The following is a 17,815-nucleotide window of genomic DNA, read 5'->3' on the forward strand; positions in this document are numbered from 1 at the left end:
GCAATTCTACTTTTTGTTTTTTAAGAAACATTCATACTGTTCTCCATAGTGGCTGTATCAATTTACGTTCCCACCAACAGTGCACACCCTCTCCAGGAGTTGTTTGTAGATTTTCTGATGATGCCCAGTCTAATCGGTGTGAGGTGATACCTCATTGTAGTTTTGATTTGCATTTCTCTAATAATTAGTGATGTTGAGAAGCTTCTTATGTGCCTCTTGGCCATCTGTGTCTTCTTTAGAAAGATGTCTATTTAGGTCTTCTGCCTATTGCTTGATTGGGTTGTTTGATTTTTTAATATTGAGCTGCATGAGCTGTTTATATATTTTGGAGATTAATCCTTTGTCCGTTGATTCGTTTGCAAATATCTTCTCCCATTCTGAGGGCTGTCTTTTCATCTTGCTTATAGTTTCCTGTGCTGTGCAAAAGCTTTTAAGTTTCATTAGGTCCCATTTGCTTATTTTTGTTTTCATTTCCATTACTCTAGAAGGTGGGTCAAAAAAGATCTTGCTGTGATTTATGTCAAAGAGTGTTTCCCCTATGTTTTCCTCTAAGAGTTTTATAGTGTCCAGTCTTACATTTAGGTCTTTAATCCATTTTGAGTTTATTTTTGTGTATGGTGCTAGGAGTGTTCTAATTTCATTCTTTTATATGTAGCTACCTTCCCAGCACCACTTACTGAAGAGACTGTCTTTTCTCCATTGTATATCTTTGTCTCCTTTGTCATAGATTAGTTGACCATAGGTGCATGGGTTTATCCCTGGGGCTTTCTATCCTGTTCCATTGATCTGTATTTCCGTTTTTGTGCCAGTACCATATTGTCTTGATTACTGTAGCTCTGTAGTATAGTCTGAAGTCAGGGAGTCTGATTCCTCCAGCTCCATTTTTTTCCCCTCAAGATTGCTATTCAGGGCTTTTTGTGTCTCCATACAAATTTTTAAGATTTTTTGTTCCAGTTCTTTAAAATCTGCCATTGGTAATTTGATAGGGATTGCACTGAATCTGTAGATTGCTTTGGGTAGTATAGTCATTTTCACAATATTGATTCTTCCAATCCACAAACATAGTATATCTCTCCATGTGTTTGTGTCATCTTTGATTTCTTTCATCAGTGTCTTATAGTTTTCTGAGTATAGGTCTTTTACCTCCTTAGGTAGGTTTATTCCTAAGTATTTTACTCTTTTTGTTGCAATGGTGAGTGTCATTTGCTTTTTAAATATCTTAATGGTGTATTTTAATGGATACAATTCTGAAGATTAAATCCAGTTTTAAAACATTTACATTTATAGTTAGTGTCAATTGTATCCTGTTTAAAAAATATCTAGTCCAAAGACAGGAACATATTTTCCTATAGCATTTTCTAGGAGGCCTATTATTTTATAATATGCATATGAATAGAATTATTTTGAAAAGAATATTTTTTTTACTGTTGTTACATATTTTTTGTCTTCAATACATTTAAGTCTATTTATCTATCATTGTACCAGTAGCAAACTGCTTGTATTATTGTATTTTTATAATAATACCTGATACCAGGCACTTTATATCCTTCAATTGTAGTCTTCTTTGTCAAGATTATATTTCCTACTTTGGCCCTATGCATTTCTATATAAATTTTAGAATTACCTTGTCAATTTTTAGAAAAATTATTGCTAAAATTTTGATACTGACTGCATTAAATACATAGATTTTCAAGAAATTTGTTCTTCAAAATATTGAGTCTTCTAATCTATAAACCTGGAATATAGTTCCATTTATTTAGTTCTTTAAAATTCTCTAAATAATGTTTTGCAGTTTGCTGTGTTGAGACTTTGAACATCTTTTTGAACATTTTAATAGACTTTGTTTTTTTAGAGCAATTTAGGAGTTCAGAGAAATTGTGCAGAAACTACAGAGAGTTCTGCACTCACTTCCACTGGTATAGTTTCCCTATTATTACCATCTTGTATTAGATCATACGTTTGTTACAATTGATAATCCAATACTGATACATCACTAATAATTAACACCCATGATTTACATGAGAGATAACTCTTATTTTGTACAGTACATTATGCATAATGTGCATAAATGTAAATTATGCATTTTGATAAATGCATAAATGTACATTATGCATTTTGATAAATGCATAATGTCAAGTGTTTACTACTACAGTATCTTACAAAATAGCTTTGGCACATTAAGAATTCCCTGAGCTCCAACCATTTATCCCCCTTCACCCTGAACCCCTGGGAACTCCTGATCTTTTTACTGCCTATAGATTTACCTTTTCCAGAGCGGTATACAGTTGAAATTACACAGCTTTTTCAGACTGGCTTCTTTCACTTAACAATATGCATTTAAGTTTCTGCCATGTCTTCTCCTGGCTTGATAGTCCATTTATTTTTATTGTTGAATAATGTACCATTATATGGATGTACCACAGATTGTTTATGCATTCACTTACTGAAAAACATCTTGTTTGCTTCCAGTTTGGGGCAGTTATAAAGCTGCTGTAAACATTAATGCAGGTTATTGCATGAACGTAAGACCTTAACTCATTTGGGTAAATACTAAGAGCACAACAGTTGGATTGTATGGTTAGAGTACGCTGAGCTTTAAAATAATGCAAACTGTCTTCCAAAGTGGGTATAGAATTTTGCATTCCCAACAAGAATGAACAAAAGTTCCTGTACTCCACTTTCTTGACAGCATTTGGTGTTGTCAGTGTTTTGGATTAGCCATTCTCCTAGGTGTGTTTCATTAGGTATCTGATTGTTGTTTTAATTTGCACTTATCCAATGACATATGAGTTCACACACTTAGCCATCTTCACATCATCCTTGATAAGGTGTCTGTTCAGATATTCTGAGAGTTTTTAAGTTGGGTTCTTTTTTAAGTGTTGAATTCAATCTTTTAAAATATATTTCAAATGCAAGTCCTTCTTAAGATATGTGTTTTGTAAATATTTTCTCCCAATATGTGGCATGTCTTTTTGTTCTCTTAAAAGTGTCTTTCACAGAGTATAAGTATTAATTTTAAACAAGTCCATCTTATCAAATATTTTCTGCCATTCCTTTTCTAGTTTACTAAGGGAGCTTAGATAATTGATTTTTGATCTTTCTCATTGTCCAATATATGCATCAAATGTTATAATTTCCTTTTAAGCACTTCTTTCACTGTGTCACATAAATTTTTATTAGTTGTATTTTCATTTTCACTTACTTCAAAATATTTTTTATTTCTTTTGATACTTCTTTGAACATGTGCTATAGAAGTGTATTGTTTCATCTTCAAGTATTATGGGATTTGCCAGCTATCTTTCTATGATTGATTTCTAGTTTAATTCCATTGTGGGCTGAGAGCATAATTTTTGTGATTTCTATTTCTTAAAATCTTCAAGGTATAATTTGTTTTGTAATGAGGTCTATCTTTGTGAGCAGAGTATGTGAATTTGAGAGCAATATGTATCCTTCTGTTGTTGCAGGACGTATTCTAGTAGACATCAGTTAGATCCAGTTGATTGATGGTGTTGTTGAACTCAACTGCTGTTACTGATATTTTTTGCTTGCTGGATCTGTCCATTTTTGATAGAGGGGTGTTAAAGTCTCCAACTATAATAATGGATGTGTCTATTTCTCCTTGTAGTTCTATCAGTTTTTGCCTCATGTATTTTGAGACACTATTGTTAGGTATAAACACATTAAAGAATGTTACGTCTTCTTGAAGAATTGATTCCTTTATCATTACCTGATGCATGTATTTATTCCTAGTAATTTTCCTTGCTCTGAAGTCTACTTTGGTAATAATATAGCTACTCATGTATATCTTTCTCTAAGCCTTTACCTTCTGTGAGTGTGCGTGCCTCTTTGTGCATGTATTTATTTTTTTACAGCTTTAATAAGGTATAATTGACAAAAAACTGTAATATATTTAAAGTATACAACATGATGATTTGATATACATATGTATTGTGAAATGAGTCCCACAATCCAGTTAATTAGCACATCCATGACCTTACATAGTTACTATCTCTTTTTTTTTTTTTTTTTGGTGAGAATGCTTAAGATCTACTCTCAGAAAGTATCAAGTATACAACACAGTATTACTGGATATAGTCATCATGCTGTACATTAAATCTTCAGAAGTTATTTATCTTATAACTAAAAGTTTGAACCCTTTGACCAACCACTCTCCATTTAACCTACCACCCCAGGACCTGGTGACGACCATTCTCCTCTCTGTTTCTATGAGTTTGACTCTTATTTTAGATTCACATATAAGTGATACCATACAGCATTTGTTTTTCTCTGTCTGGTTACTTCAGTTAGCAAAATGCCCTCCAGTTTCATCCATATCATTGCAAAGGGCAGTATTTCCTTCTTTTTTATGGCTAGATTATGTGTGTGTGTGTATAACACATATACATACATACATATATGTGTATATATATCATAAACATGGGTGTACAAATGTCCCTTCAAGAGAGTGATTTGATTTCCTTCAGATATATACCCACATGTGTGATTGCTGGACCATATGGTAGTTCTATTTTTAACTTTTTTGAGGAAACTTCATACTGCTTTCCATAGTGGCTGCCTGGGAGGCAGCATTTCAAGTAACCCTGTGAGAACTGCTCCGAGGAGGTGAGGTGGGGAGCTAGGTTATATAGAAGTTTTGTAACAAAGGGCAGGTAGTCTGAACTTCAAGATTATTGTTAATTAAAGAAAACCAGATGGCCCAAGTTAAGGAATTTAGCGCTTTTCTATGTATGGGAAGAGGCAAGAGTCTGGGCTCACTGAAATCATACCTTTGATTTTTGACAGTTTTTAAAATACTCTGTTCCACTTTTTTCGTTATTTTTCAATTTGCCTTTCAATTTGGGAAGTTTCTATTGCCATATCTTCAAGTTCACTGATTTCTTTCTTTGGCTGTTTCCAGTCTACTATGGAGCCCATCAAAGGCATTCTTAATTTCTGTTATAGTGCTTTTGATTTATAACATTTCATTTTGATTATTTCTTAGAGGTTTAATCTCTGCATACATTATGTATATGTTCTTTCATGTAGTCTACTTTTTCACTAGGGCCCTTATTGTATTATAGTTATTTTAAATTCCCAGTTTGAAAATTCCAAAATTTCTGCCACATCTGCATCTGGTCTTGATGCTCGCTTTGTGTCTTCAGCCTGTGTGTTTTGCTTTTATCATGCCTTATAATTTTTTGTTTAAAGCTAGACATGATATATCAGGTAAAAGAACTGAAGTATATAAGGTTTTGTTATGATGTTTTATGTTCAACTGGAGACGAGTTAGACTGTGTTTTCTGTTTTATTGTAGCTGGTGTCACAGGCTAAAATTTCCTTTATTTTCCTTTTTTGGTCTCCCCTATTGTCTTTGGCTTTCCCTAGAAAATACTTCTTTAATGGAAGCTGAGAATTGCAGTTTTTCCATCTGTAACCCATTATCCATGGGCCTTGGTGAAGTGGTGGTAAGGTATGAGGGAGTAGAAAAGCATTCTATAATCCTATGATTAGATCTCGGTCTTTTATTGGCAGTCTCCTCTGGTCTGTGACTTTCACAATTGCTTCTCAGCTTGTTTCCCCCAGAAACAAGATTCTTGATTCTTCTAGATTCTTGATTCTTCAAGATTCTTTAGACAGAAAGGTTAAAGAGGGCTGGACTTGGATATCTCCCTTCCCCAATGTTTAAAGTCCAAGAGGCTGGAGTTTGGTATTTCCTTTACCTCACATCTGTTAGGTTCTAGTAAAGTAGTTTTTCTTGAAGGCAGGCCTTTGTTAAGAAGAATGCTATTGGTGTATTTCAGATGTTTACTTTTCTCCTCCCTTTGCTGAAAGCATGAGTAGATTTTATTTCTGATACTCAGCTAAGGTACCTGGTAGGGCTCCTGGAGGCAAATTTCATGAAAGTGTATGGCATATCCAGGGCTGTGTCCTAGAATTTTTTTATTGCTCAACCTAGTTCATGTTCAGTTTCTGGCAATTGTTCAATTATTCTTAAGTTTTCCTCCTAATTGCTGGCTCCAGTGTTGGTTTCTATTCCCAGGAGTATGTAATTTTCAGTATTCATCTATCTCCACAGATTGAGAGTGGCAGTTTGCCCTGTGACTTCAATTCTCTGACAGGGCTAAGAAGAGTTGTTGACTGTCAGTTTTTTCAGCTTTTATTGGTTTGGAGTGCAGAAGTGAGGACTTCCAAGTTCTTTACATGTGGAAGACAAAGTGGAAGACAGAAGTCTTGCATATCTTTAAAAAATAATTATTCCTAGATTTTTTATTTGTTTTGGTGCTAATACAAAATTTCATCATTCCTAAAAAATGTTCATTTTCTAATTTTGTGTTCTTAGTATATAGAAATAAAACTGGGTTTTATACATTTTTACTTTATATTCAGTAATTTTAATAAATCCAGTTGATTAAGAGTTTATCTGTAGACTACAGATTCTTTTAGACTACATACCTGCACAGTTACATCGTCTGCAATTTATGAGTTTTATTTCTTTCTCTGAATGCTTACAAGTTTTATTATTTTTTTGTAAGAACTATGGTTGCCAGTACAAAAATGAGTAGAAATAGTGATAACACACGTTTATCTCATTCCCAGTATTGGAGGAAATATTTTACTATAAAATTGCTAAAATTCTTTTGTATTTTTTACAGATACAAATGTCAAACAAGGAAATATTATGAAGAGTGTTTTATTGAGATTTAATGATTTTTTTTCCTTATTCAATAAATATAATGTTTTTTATTCCTGTAAAATTGGCAGTAATGTTCCCAATTTCTATTCTGATTTAATAGCGTGAGTCTTCTTTCTTTTTTCTTCAACAGTCTAGTTAAAGTTTTGTCAATTTTGTTGATCTAATGTGAGTCTCTTACGGAAAGTATATAGTTGGATATTTTTTTTTTATCCATTCTGTCAATCTCTGCCTTTTGTTTAGAAAGTTTAATCCATTTACATTTAAGGGACTTATTATGCCATTTTGCTATTTGTTTTCTGTATGTCTTATTTTTCTTTGTTCTTCATTTCCTCTAATACTGCCTTCTTTTGTGTTCAATTTATTTTTTTTGGCTGTGTCATGCAGCATGTGGGATCTTAGTTCCCCAACCAGCGATCAAACCCATGCCCCCTGCATTGGAAGCACAGATTCTTAACCACTGGACGGCCAGCGAAGTCTGTCAATTGATTTTTTTAAGGGACTAGTTTTGTTTCCTTTCTCATTTCCTTTGTGTATATTCTACAGATATTTTCTTTTTGGTTACCAAGAGGATTATGTATAACATCGTAAAGTTATAAAAAATCTAGTTTAAATTGATGCCAATTAACTTCAATAACATCCAAAAGCTGTACTCCTATACAGCTCAATCCCTCTCTTTTTGATACTGATGTTATGAATCGTATCTTTATACACTGTGTGCCCAATAACATAGACTTATAATTATTTTTCTTTAAACTATTGTATAAAATTAAAAGTAGAGCTCCAAACTAAAATTACAATAATACTGGCTTTTATATTTGCCATGTACTTACCTATACCGTAGATCTTTCTTCATACAGCTTCAACCTACTGTCTAACATCCTTTCACGTCAACCTCAGGGATTTCCTTTAGCATTTTCTATAGAGCAGGTCTAGTGGTAATCCCTTCGATGCTAGGAGTGCTCCTATTCTTTGTAGATTTTTTTTGTGCTGGGCACTGCTTCACATCTCCACAAAATTTTCTTACCAGTTTGAAGATGGCTTTTTCTTAATTGTGCATTCTCTTGGTTACTGTAAACATTTCACTGTTTCCCAGTGCTCTGACAAAGTTGGTTCTGATGGCTTTCTGCTTTTTGTTTTTCTTTTCTTTTTTTTTTTTGCGGTACACGGGCCTCTCACTGTTGTGGCCTCTCCCGTTGCGGAGCACAGGCTCCGGACGCGCAGGCTCAGCGGCCATGGCTCACGGGCCCAGCTGCTCCGCAGCATGTGGGATCTTCCCGGACCGGGGCACGAACCCATGTCCCCTGCATCGGCAGGCGGACTCTCAACCACTGCGTCACCAGGGAAGCCCTCTTTTTTTTTTTTTTTTTTTTTTTAATGTTTCTGTCAGGGAGCAAGAGCTTAGGGCCTCCTAGTCTGCCATTTTGCTGACATCTGCTTTAAAGTGGTTGTTTGAAAGCTGCTACAGAACACTTAAATTTATCTTATTGCAAAGTACTTAAGAACTTAGTCCTTTGGCCACATCAGCTTTAACATAGGTTTTTTTGGCCATGCTGCATGGCTTGTGGGATTTCAGTTCTCTGAACAGGGACTGAACCCAGGCCATGGCAATGAAAGCCCTGAATCCTAATCACTAGGCCACCAGGGAATTCCCTAGCACAGGTTTTTTAACTATTAGAAATTTGCCAACTTTGTGATAAGAAGATCACAAAGCAGCCATATTGCCTATCTAGTGATAATTCCATTTTTTCATTGTCTTGTTATCATAAAAGATGATATAAGTAACGAAAATTGTGTTCTCTGAGGAACTGATAATATAGCATCTAGTCTATGTCATGAAAATTCATAATGTAGGGAAAAGCCTATACATATATTTTTTATGAGCAGATAAACTCTTAAGCATTACCTAATTAATGTTTGTTTGGTGGAGTAATGAGCACATGATAAATTCTTTTAAAATACATATTAATTGGGCTTCCCTGGTGGCGCAGTGGTTGAGAGTCTGCCTGCCGATGCAGGGGACACGGGTTTGTGCCCTGGTCCAGGAAGATTCCACATGCAGCGGAGCGGCTAGGCCCATGAGCCATGGCCGCTGAGCCTGCGTGTCCGGAGCCTGTGCTCCGCAACGGGAGAGGCCACAACAGTGAGAGGCCCATGTACCACTTAAAAAAAAAAAAAAAAAAGATACATATTAATTGATATATTGATTGGTTAATAAAATAATGAAATTATTACAGTTGTCCCTCGGTATCTGCAGGGGATTAGTCTCAGGATCCCCTGTGGATGCCAAAACCTGAAGATGCTCAAGTCTCTTGTATAAAACAGTGTAATGTTTTCCTATAACCTATGCACATTCTCCTGTATACTTTAAATCATCTCTAGGTTACTTATAATACCTAATACAATGTAAATGCTATATAAATACCCATAAATGCTATGTAGATAGTTAGTTGCCAGTGCATGGAAAATCCAAGTTTTGCTTTTTGGAACTTTCTGAAAATTTCTTTTCAGAATATTTTTGATCTGTGGTCAAGTGAATCTGTAGATGTGAAACCCATGGATACAGAGGGCCAACTGTATTAAATTGAGGAAGGTTTTCCTATGTTTGAATTTCTTGTTTTCTTTTAATAACTGTACTACACAGTTGAAATACTGTAACTCTTAGTAAGTGTTCTACTGTGCCCAACCATTATAAATCTCTACTTACCTACCACTTTGTTTAAACCTAATTGAAATATTAGGTCATTAAATGATGGATTCACTGCTGGAAGATTTTCTGCTGTATCTGGATGTTCTGAGGCTGCTTCATTTTTAACTGTAATAATAATAGATTGCCAGATTAGTTGATTTAAAACTAACATTTTGTTGGGGTAAAATTATAAAGTTAATAAGAGCGATTTACCGTATACTTATTTAATCTTATTTAATTAACAATTTAACATACTGCTTATTCAATTAAATACAAATATGTCTAAAAATTTTTAAAACTTTACTAGCTACTAGTTGCCAGATATTATTATATCTGTACTTTTCAAATATTATCTCATTTAATAAGAATTCTAGGAAGTAGGTATTTTTATTCTCATTTAACAGATGAGGAAAATAGAGCTTAGAGAGATTATGCATATTTTGGAAGGTCACATAGTTATTAAGCACAAAAGTTTGAAATGAATTTTGTTCCTTTAGACTCTAAAACCTACACTCTAGCTAGTAAACTGAAATGTCTACTGAGATTGAGAATGTAGTATGAGTGAAATAAACCTGATGATGTTTGGAGTGGCATGAATAGCAGAAATGAAATGGAGAGCACAGGCATACCTCATTTCATTGTGCTTCACCTTTACTGCCCTTTGCAGATACTGCGTTTTTCACAAATTGAAGGTGTGTGGCAACTGTGCATGGAGCAAATGTATCAGCGCCATTTTTTTTTATTGGCGTATAATTGCTTTACAATGGTGTGTTAGTTTCTGCTTTATATTTCAGTGCCATTGTTTTTTTAACAGTATTTGCTTACTTCATGTCTCTGTGTCACATTTTGGTAGTTCTGGCAATACTTCAAATGTTTTCATTTTTATTATATTTGTTATGGTGATCTGTGATCAGTGATATTTGATGTTACTATTGCAAAAAGATTACAATTCGCTGAAGACTCAGATGATCGTTAGCAGTTTTTAGCAATAAGGTATTTTTAAATTAAGGTATGTACATTTTTTTAGACATAATGCTACTGTACACTTAATAGACTACAGTATAGTGTAAACATAACTTCTCTATATACTGGAAAACGAAAAATTTGTGTGACTCAATTTATTGTGATATTCACTTTATTGCAGAGGTCTGGACCAAACCCACAATATCTCTGAGGTATGCCTGTACATATCTTATATAAAGTTATTACTCCCATTGATTGTTACAAATGTAGGTCTGAGGTTCCTGGGTCATCTAAATTCGCAAGAGAACCTAGAAAGGTAGTTAGTTACAAGAACTCCAAGATTTTAAAATATCTGCAAGTAATTAAAAAGTTTTAAGCATGTTCGTAGGATAAAACAAATCATCAATTATTGACCCAAGAGAATTACCTAACTTGGGAAAGGATTAATTCTAACATGTGGGTGGGATTTGAAAGCCAATAACTGGTTATATTTCTTTGGAAAACATCATCATTTATCCACCAATATATCTCTATCATCTAGGAACAGAAATAAGATTTAAAATCTAGATTAAATTGGTACTTTCAAAAGAAGAAAAAAAAACAAGATATGCCAGGAAAAAAATGGAAAGAACAATTAAAAATTAAAATGTGCAATTAAATTAATCACTTTTGAAAACTGCCAAGAACAAATATTTTCATGGGTAGAATTCTTCATAAATCTTAAAGGATTAAATCCTATGCTATAGCACATAAAAATGGAATTTTCTATTTCTTTCACAAGGCCAAAAATACAGTAGTCCCCCCTTATCTGCAGTTTCCGTGGTCAACCCTGGTCCAAAAATGTTAAACAGAAAATTTCAGAAATAAACAATTAATAAGTTTCAAATTGCGTGTTGTTCTGAGTAGGGTAATGAACTCTCACACTGTCCTGCTCTGTCCTGCCTGGGACATGAATCATCCCTTTGTCCAGTGTATCCATGCTGTATATCCTGCCCATTAGACACTTAGTAGCTATCTTGGTTATCAGATTGAGTGTCATAGTATTGCAGTGCTTATGCTATAGTAACCCTTATTATACTAATAATGACCTATTGACCATCAAATAAATTATGGACAGGAAACACAGGAAAAGACACAGTATATACAGGGTTCAGTACCATCTGGTGGTTCTCAGGCATCCATTGTTTTAAAGTATTTCATACAATTCCCACAATTATTTTGTGAGGTACATACTATTACTAGCCCTATTTTTCAGATGAAGAAACTGAAACATGGAGAGATTAACTAGCTTACACAGTTAGTAAGAGACAGAGGTAGGCACCAAAGACAGGCAGTCTATTTTCAGCATCCGTACTTTTAAACACTACCCCTACCATTACCTCTCATAAGAAGATAGGCATCTCCTAATGGAAACAACACAAATATTCATCCACAGGAGAATGGGCAAATTAATTATAATATATTCATAAACCAGGTCAATATACAGCAATAAAAATAAATGAATAAGGACTAGAATTATCAACAGTGATCTTGAACCAAAAAAGCAAGTTGCTTAAGAAAGCATACAGCATACTACAAACAAAACAATAGCATAAATCCTTTACAGATGAAAACATACCTAACAAAAGTATAAAGAAATATATATGGTAATGATAAATATCAAATTCAGAAAAGAAGGAGGCAATAATCTGAGAGGAATAGAGAGGGTCGGACTTCAATATTTAACGTATATTATATTCATTAAACTGGGAAACAGACACACAAGTGTTCATTACATTAACTCTTATCATACCTTTCTGTATTTCAAAATAAATTAAAAGTAACAGAAACAACCTAAAACACCTAGGTTTTATTTGGTTCTCTTTCACTTGAAAATATTCTTTTTTTAAATTAATTTTTATTGGAGTATAGTTGCTTTACAATGTGTTAGTTTCTACTGTATAGCAAAATTAATCAGTTATACATATACATATATCCCCTCTTTTTTGGATTTCCTTTCGATTTAGGTCACCACAGTGCATTAAGTAGAGCTTTCTGTGCTACACAGTATGTTCTCATTAGTTATCTATTTTATACATAGTACCAATAATGTAGATATGTCAATCCCAATCTTCCAATTAAGAAGCACAAAGATAAACCAAATCTTCTGTTACACTAAGTCAAAAATCCAAATAAAAATTTTCCAATCTTTCTAATAATGTCCATTTTTCCTCAAATCCATTTTTTAAGCAAACAGAAAAAATAAACAGATAAATTTATTTAAAATATACAACAAAAAATACACTAATATCAAAGAACTATAGTAGAAAATATATAATGATATCAAGAGTAAGATCCAGTAGATAAAAAACAAATGTTCCTTTTCTCTTCTTGAAACCATATAACAATATAAAGAATAGGTCTACTGGATAATAACAAATATTTTTAGCAGATAATGTACTTGATAAGAATTGAAATGTGAATGCTGGATATAAGTCATACTTTTAAAAATGAAATAACTGTAATAGCTCCATAAGATTCCTAGAAAAGCATGTCCTAAACTTGTTCTCTATGAAACACTGCTCCATAAAAAGAGAAAGGCAGGGTTTCTTGCTCAATAAATTTAAGAAATACAGTATAATAATGAGAATATTAAAGACTACAAGAAGGAATGGGGGGTGCTAATATCATTACAGCATTTATTAGTTCTGCAGAATTCCAATTTTTGTTAAATTGTATTCTAAAATATCTAACCTAAGGAAAAAATTCAACTATAAAACATAAACTAATTGATGCACATTTAAAATATATTTTTAAATTGTCAAATATTTTATGATGACTTTTAAAATATGTTTATCAATATCATTCATACCTCTCAATTTTTGAGACTCATAAACTCCACTTGTTTGAATTTTATCCTTGTATCCTTTAGCTAGTACTAGATCTTCAAGTATAAAATTCTCATCTGAGAGTTCATTCGCATCTTGATCTACCAAGATGAAGAAAACTTTCAGTAAACTAAATACAGAAACACTACTGAAAACCACATACTGCGGCCTAATTCCAAGAAGATTATAATGTCTAGAGGTTAGGAAGATATTCTTACATCAAGTGAGAAGAGAAAAATGATTACTCAATAAACGTCAGAAGTTCACTTAATAGATTTCAATATCTACTCTTGATAAAACTCTGTGAAAAATTAGAACTATAGATTTATTCCTAGACATTATTCTCTTAATATAGAATATATTTCTGTCTCAATCCAACAGATAACACCTTGATTTATGGTGAAGCACCAAAAAATATTCTTATTAAAATTATAAACAAAACCAGAATGTGAATCATTATCATTTTAACAATTACCTAGTTCTGGTAAAGTTGGTATGATAAATATATGGAGCAGAAATTACAATGAAACTATAGAAGAAAATGTAGGGAAGAAGCTCCTTGACACTGGTGTTGGGAATGATTTTTTTTTTTTTAATATATAACACCAAAAGCGCAAACAACAAAAGAAAAACTCAACAAATGGGACTACATCAAAGTTAAAACCTTCTGCACAGTAAAAGAAACAATTAATATAGTGAAAAGGCAATCTTTGGAATGGGAGAAAATTTTGGAAACCATGTATCAGATAAAGGGTTAATATCTAAAATATATAAAGAATTCATACAGCCTAATAACAAAAAACCAAACAATCCAACTGAAAAATCGGCAGAGAACTAACAAGTTATTTTTCTAAAAAAGACAACTGGACTTCCCTGGTGAGGCAGTGGTTAAGAATCTGCGTGCCAATGCAGGGGACACAGGTTCGATCCCTGGTCCAGGAAGATCCCACATGCCCTGGAGCAACTAAGCCCATGGGCCACAACTACTGAGCCTGCACTCTAGAGTCCACGAGCCACAACTATTGAGCCCACATGCCACAACTACTTAAGCCCGTGCACCTACAGCCCATGCTCTGCAACAGAAGCCACTGCAATGAGAAGCCCGTGCACTGCAACGAAGAGTAGCCCCCACTCGCTGAAACTAGAGAAAGCCTGTGTGCAGCAATGAAGACCCAATGCAACCAAAAATAAAATAAATTGAAATAAATAAATTAATTTAAATAAATAAATAAATAAGACAACCAAATGGCCAACAAATATGTGAAAAGATGATCAACAATATTAATTATCAGAGAAATGCAAATCAAAGCTACAATGAGATATCATCTCACACATGTTGGGATGGCTATCATCAAGAGAACAAGAGATACAAGTGCTGGCAAAAATATAATGAAAAGGAAATCTCTGTACACTGCTAGTGGGAATGTAAATTGGTCTACCCACCATGGAAAACAATATGGAGGTTCCTCAAAAAATTAAAAATAGATCTACCATCTGATTCATCAATTCCGCTTCTAAGCACATACCCAAAGCAAATAAATACAGGATTTTGAGAAGATATATGTACTTATATTTTTATTGCAGCATTATTCACAACAGGAAGATATGGACACATCCTAAGAGTCCATCAGTGGATGTGGATAAAGAAGATGTGGTGTATATATATATATATATATATACAATGGAGTATTATTCAGCAATGTGAAAGGAGGACACCCTGCCATTTGAGACAACATGGATGAATCATGAGTACATTATGCTAAGAGAAATAAGTCATACAGAGAAAGGAAAATACAGTATGACATCATTTACATGTGGAATCTAAAAAAGCAAAACTTGTAAAAACAGAGAAAGAAATTGTGGTTAACCACAGGACACGGGGTGGGGTGACAGAATCCATGTTGTTTAAGAGTATACAAACGTGAGTAGTGAATAGAGATCTAATGCAAAGTATAACGAATATAGACAATATTGTACTAAAATCATCAAACTTGCTAATAGGCTAGAACTTAATTATTCCAACCAATAAAATGAAAGAATAATTATGTAATGTGATACAGGTGCTAATTATCACTACAATGGCAATCATATAACAATATATAAATGTATCAAATTAACATGTTTTACACCTTAAATTTACACGTTTTATGTCAAATGTACAATAAATGAAAAACAAAAAAATGTGTACATGAAAGGCCGCTAAATCATAAATAATAGAGTTTAAATCATACAGGATGTTGAAATGTTAAAATAATAGTAGTGAGAGGACTTCTATTTCTTGTATGACATGTAAAGTGCTTGGAAGTCACTACTTCCACTCTCACAATAAGAAAAAAGCCTAGCAAACTTTTTAAATTAAACATTTTTTTTCTTATCAAAGTCAAGGCAAAATGCTGCCCCCCAAATTGGAGAGAGAGGTGGATAAAAGAAGCATAGTCTATTGGCAGCTGAACCCCAGGAGCAGAAGCCCACTACTGAAGTCAGGACTAGTAGGAACACTTAAACTGTGATTGATGAATTGCTGAAAGTTCAGTATATACTAGCTTGAATCTTACTGGTACCCCCATGTTACTATGAGTTTCATGTCTAGGAAACCCAACCAGGTTCTCAGGATGAAGATCAGAGGAAAATTGCCACATGCTTCCAACAGGGAGAGGGGAAAGTAACTGTTTTTAATCATGCCCAGAGCTTTCTGTTCTCCTTAACAAAAGACTGCCCTCAAGGGAATCTATTTTACCAGAGCTTAACCAAAACACCGTTTACCAGAACCTAACAGACCTTAGGGAAGGGAAATGTTCAACATGGGGGTGAGCAGATATAAAATTTCAGCCCCTTCTAGCCTTCCTGTCTTACCAAACAAGTAGGAGAGACATGAGAAACACTTGTGAAGGTGGAAACCTAGCGACACAGGCTTACTAAAAGACTGAGACCTAATCAGAGGATTACAGAATGCTTCCCCTTCCCTGACACCTTACCACCACATTAATAAGCCTCCTATATAATTGCAAGTTACAGCTAAAAGGACAGCAAGCCTCAGACCCTACTTAAGGAATCTAAAGGGAAACCCAAAGATATCAGGGGAGACAAAAAAAAGGGATAATACAGGAACTTTTAGCATCTGATACCTACAGCTACAGTAAACAAAAAATACAGCCTAATACCTAACCAGATAAACATGAAGCCTCACACTAAAGGCCTATATAAGCCTCAGTTCCTTTTACACAATACATCATGTCTGGATTTCAACAACAAAAACAACAAAAATGCAAGACACGCTAAAAGTAAAAACCTAGTCTAAAGAGTATGAGCACCAGACTCACACGACAGAGATCTTAGATTTATCATACTGTGTATGTGAAATAATTATGGCTAATGTGCTAACAGCTCTCATGGAAAAAGAGACAGTATGCAAGAACAGAAGAGTTATTTAAGCAGAAATCTGGAATCTCTAAGAAAAAATCAAAAGGAAATATTAGAAATCAAAAACACTGCAACAAAAATGTAGAATTTCTTTGATGTGCTCATCAGTATATTGCATACAGTCAAGGAAAGACTCAGTGAGCTTGAAGATATGACATTAGGAACTTCCCGAATTGAAAAGAGAAAATAAATGGAAAAAAAGGAACAAAATATCAGAGATCTTTTGGACAATAATAAGAGGTGTAATATACACATAATGAGGACATCAGAAGGAGAACAATGAAACAGAATAAATATTTAAATAATGGCTGAGAGTTTTCCAAAAATAATAACAGACATCAAATCAATGATCATAGGAACTCACAGAACACCAAAAAGGATAAATACCAAAAAAAAGCTACACCTGTTCGTATCATATTCAAATTGCAGAAAATCAAAGACAAAGAGAAAATCTTGAAAGACTCCAGAGAAAAACAAAAACAAAACACAAATATACTTTATCTATAGAGGGACAAGGATAAAAATATCTTATACTTTTCATCAAACTAAGCTAGCAAGAAGAGAATGGAGAGAAATATTTAAAGTGTTGAAAGAAAAAAATAAACCAACCTAGAATTTTGTATCCAGAAAAACTATCCTTCAAAACTGAAAGAGATATAATGATTTCCTCAGATTAAAAAAAAAAAAATTTGTTGCCAGTAGGCCTGCAGTGAAAGAAAATGTTAAAAGAAGTTCTTCAGAGAGAAGGAATAGGATACAGATCAGAAACCTAGATCTATATAAAGAGAATGGCATTAGAGAAGAAATAAATGAAGGTAAAATAAACTTTTCTTACTCTTAGTTGATATAACAGATAACACTTTATTCATAATAATAATAGAAACAATGTATTCAGTGATTATTGCTTATAAGTAAATGAAATGAATGACAACAATTCTATAAGTGACAGGAGGAAGGAATTGGGATTACACTGTTATCAGATGCCTGCACCACCCATGAAGTGGCATAGTGTTATTTGAAAGTACGCTTAGATTAGTGGTAAATGTATACTGCAAATTTTAAGACAATCACTAAAAATTTTTTTAAAGAAATATAATTGATATGCTAAGAAAGAAAAGAATATGGAATCATATTAAACATGTAGTTAAAGCCAGAGAAGGTAGGAAAAGAGTGGAAGGTGAAAAA

At 33.6% G+C, this 17,815-nt stretch overlaps 1 protein-coding gene across 17 annotated transcripts in view; it reads right to left on the minus strand.

The window, feature by feature from the left end:
• CCDC7 (coiled-coil domain containing 7) overlaps window positions 1-17,815 on the minus strand; it is a 300,965-nt gene that overhangs the window by 88,006 nt on the left and 195,144 nt on the right. For 16 of the 17 annotated variants that reach the window (XM_060006163.1, XM_060006164.1, XM_060006166.1 and 13 more), the window contains 2 exons: window positions 13,195-13,311; window positions 9,399-9,506 (listed from right to left, as the gene is read on the minus strand). In XM_060006163.1, coding sequence (XP_059862146.1) covers window positions 9,399-9,506; window positions 13,195-13,311 — 225 coding nt within the window. The remainder of the gene's footprint in view (window positions 1-9,398; window positions 9,507-13,194; window positions 13,312-17,815) is intronic. The other variant, XM_060006172.1, reaches the window with a different exon arrangement.

The sequence above is a fragment of the Delphinus delphis genome, chromosome 2, assembly GCF_949987515.2.
Source record: "Delphinus delphis chromosome 2, mDelDel1.2, whole genome shotgun sequence".
Taxonomy (NCBI): Eukaryota; Metazoa; Chordata; class Mammalia; order Artiodactyla; family Delphinidae; genus Delphinus; species Delphinus delphis.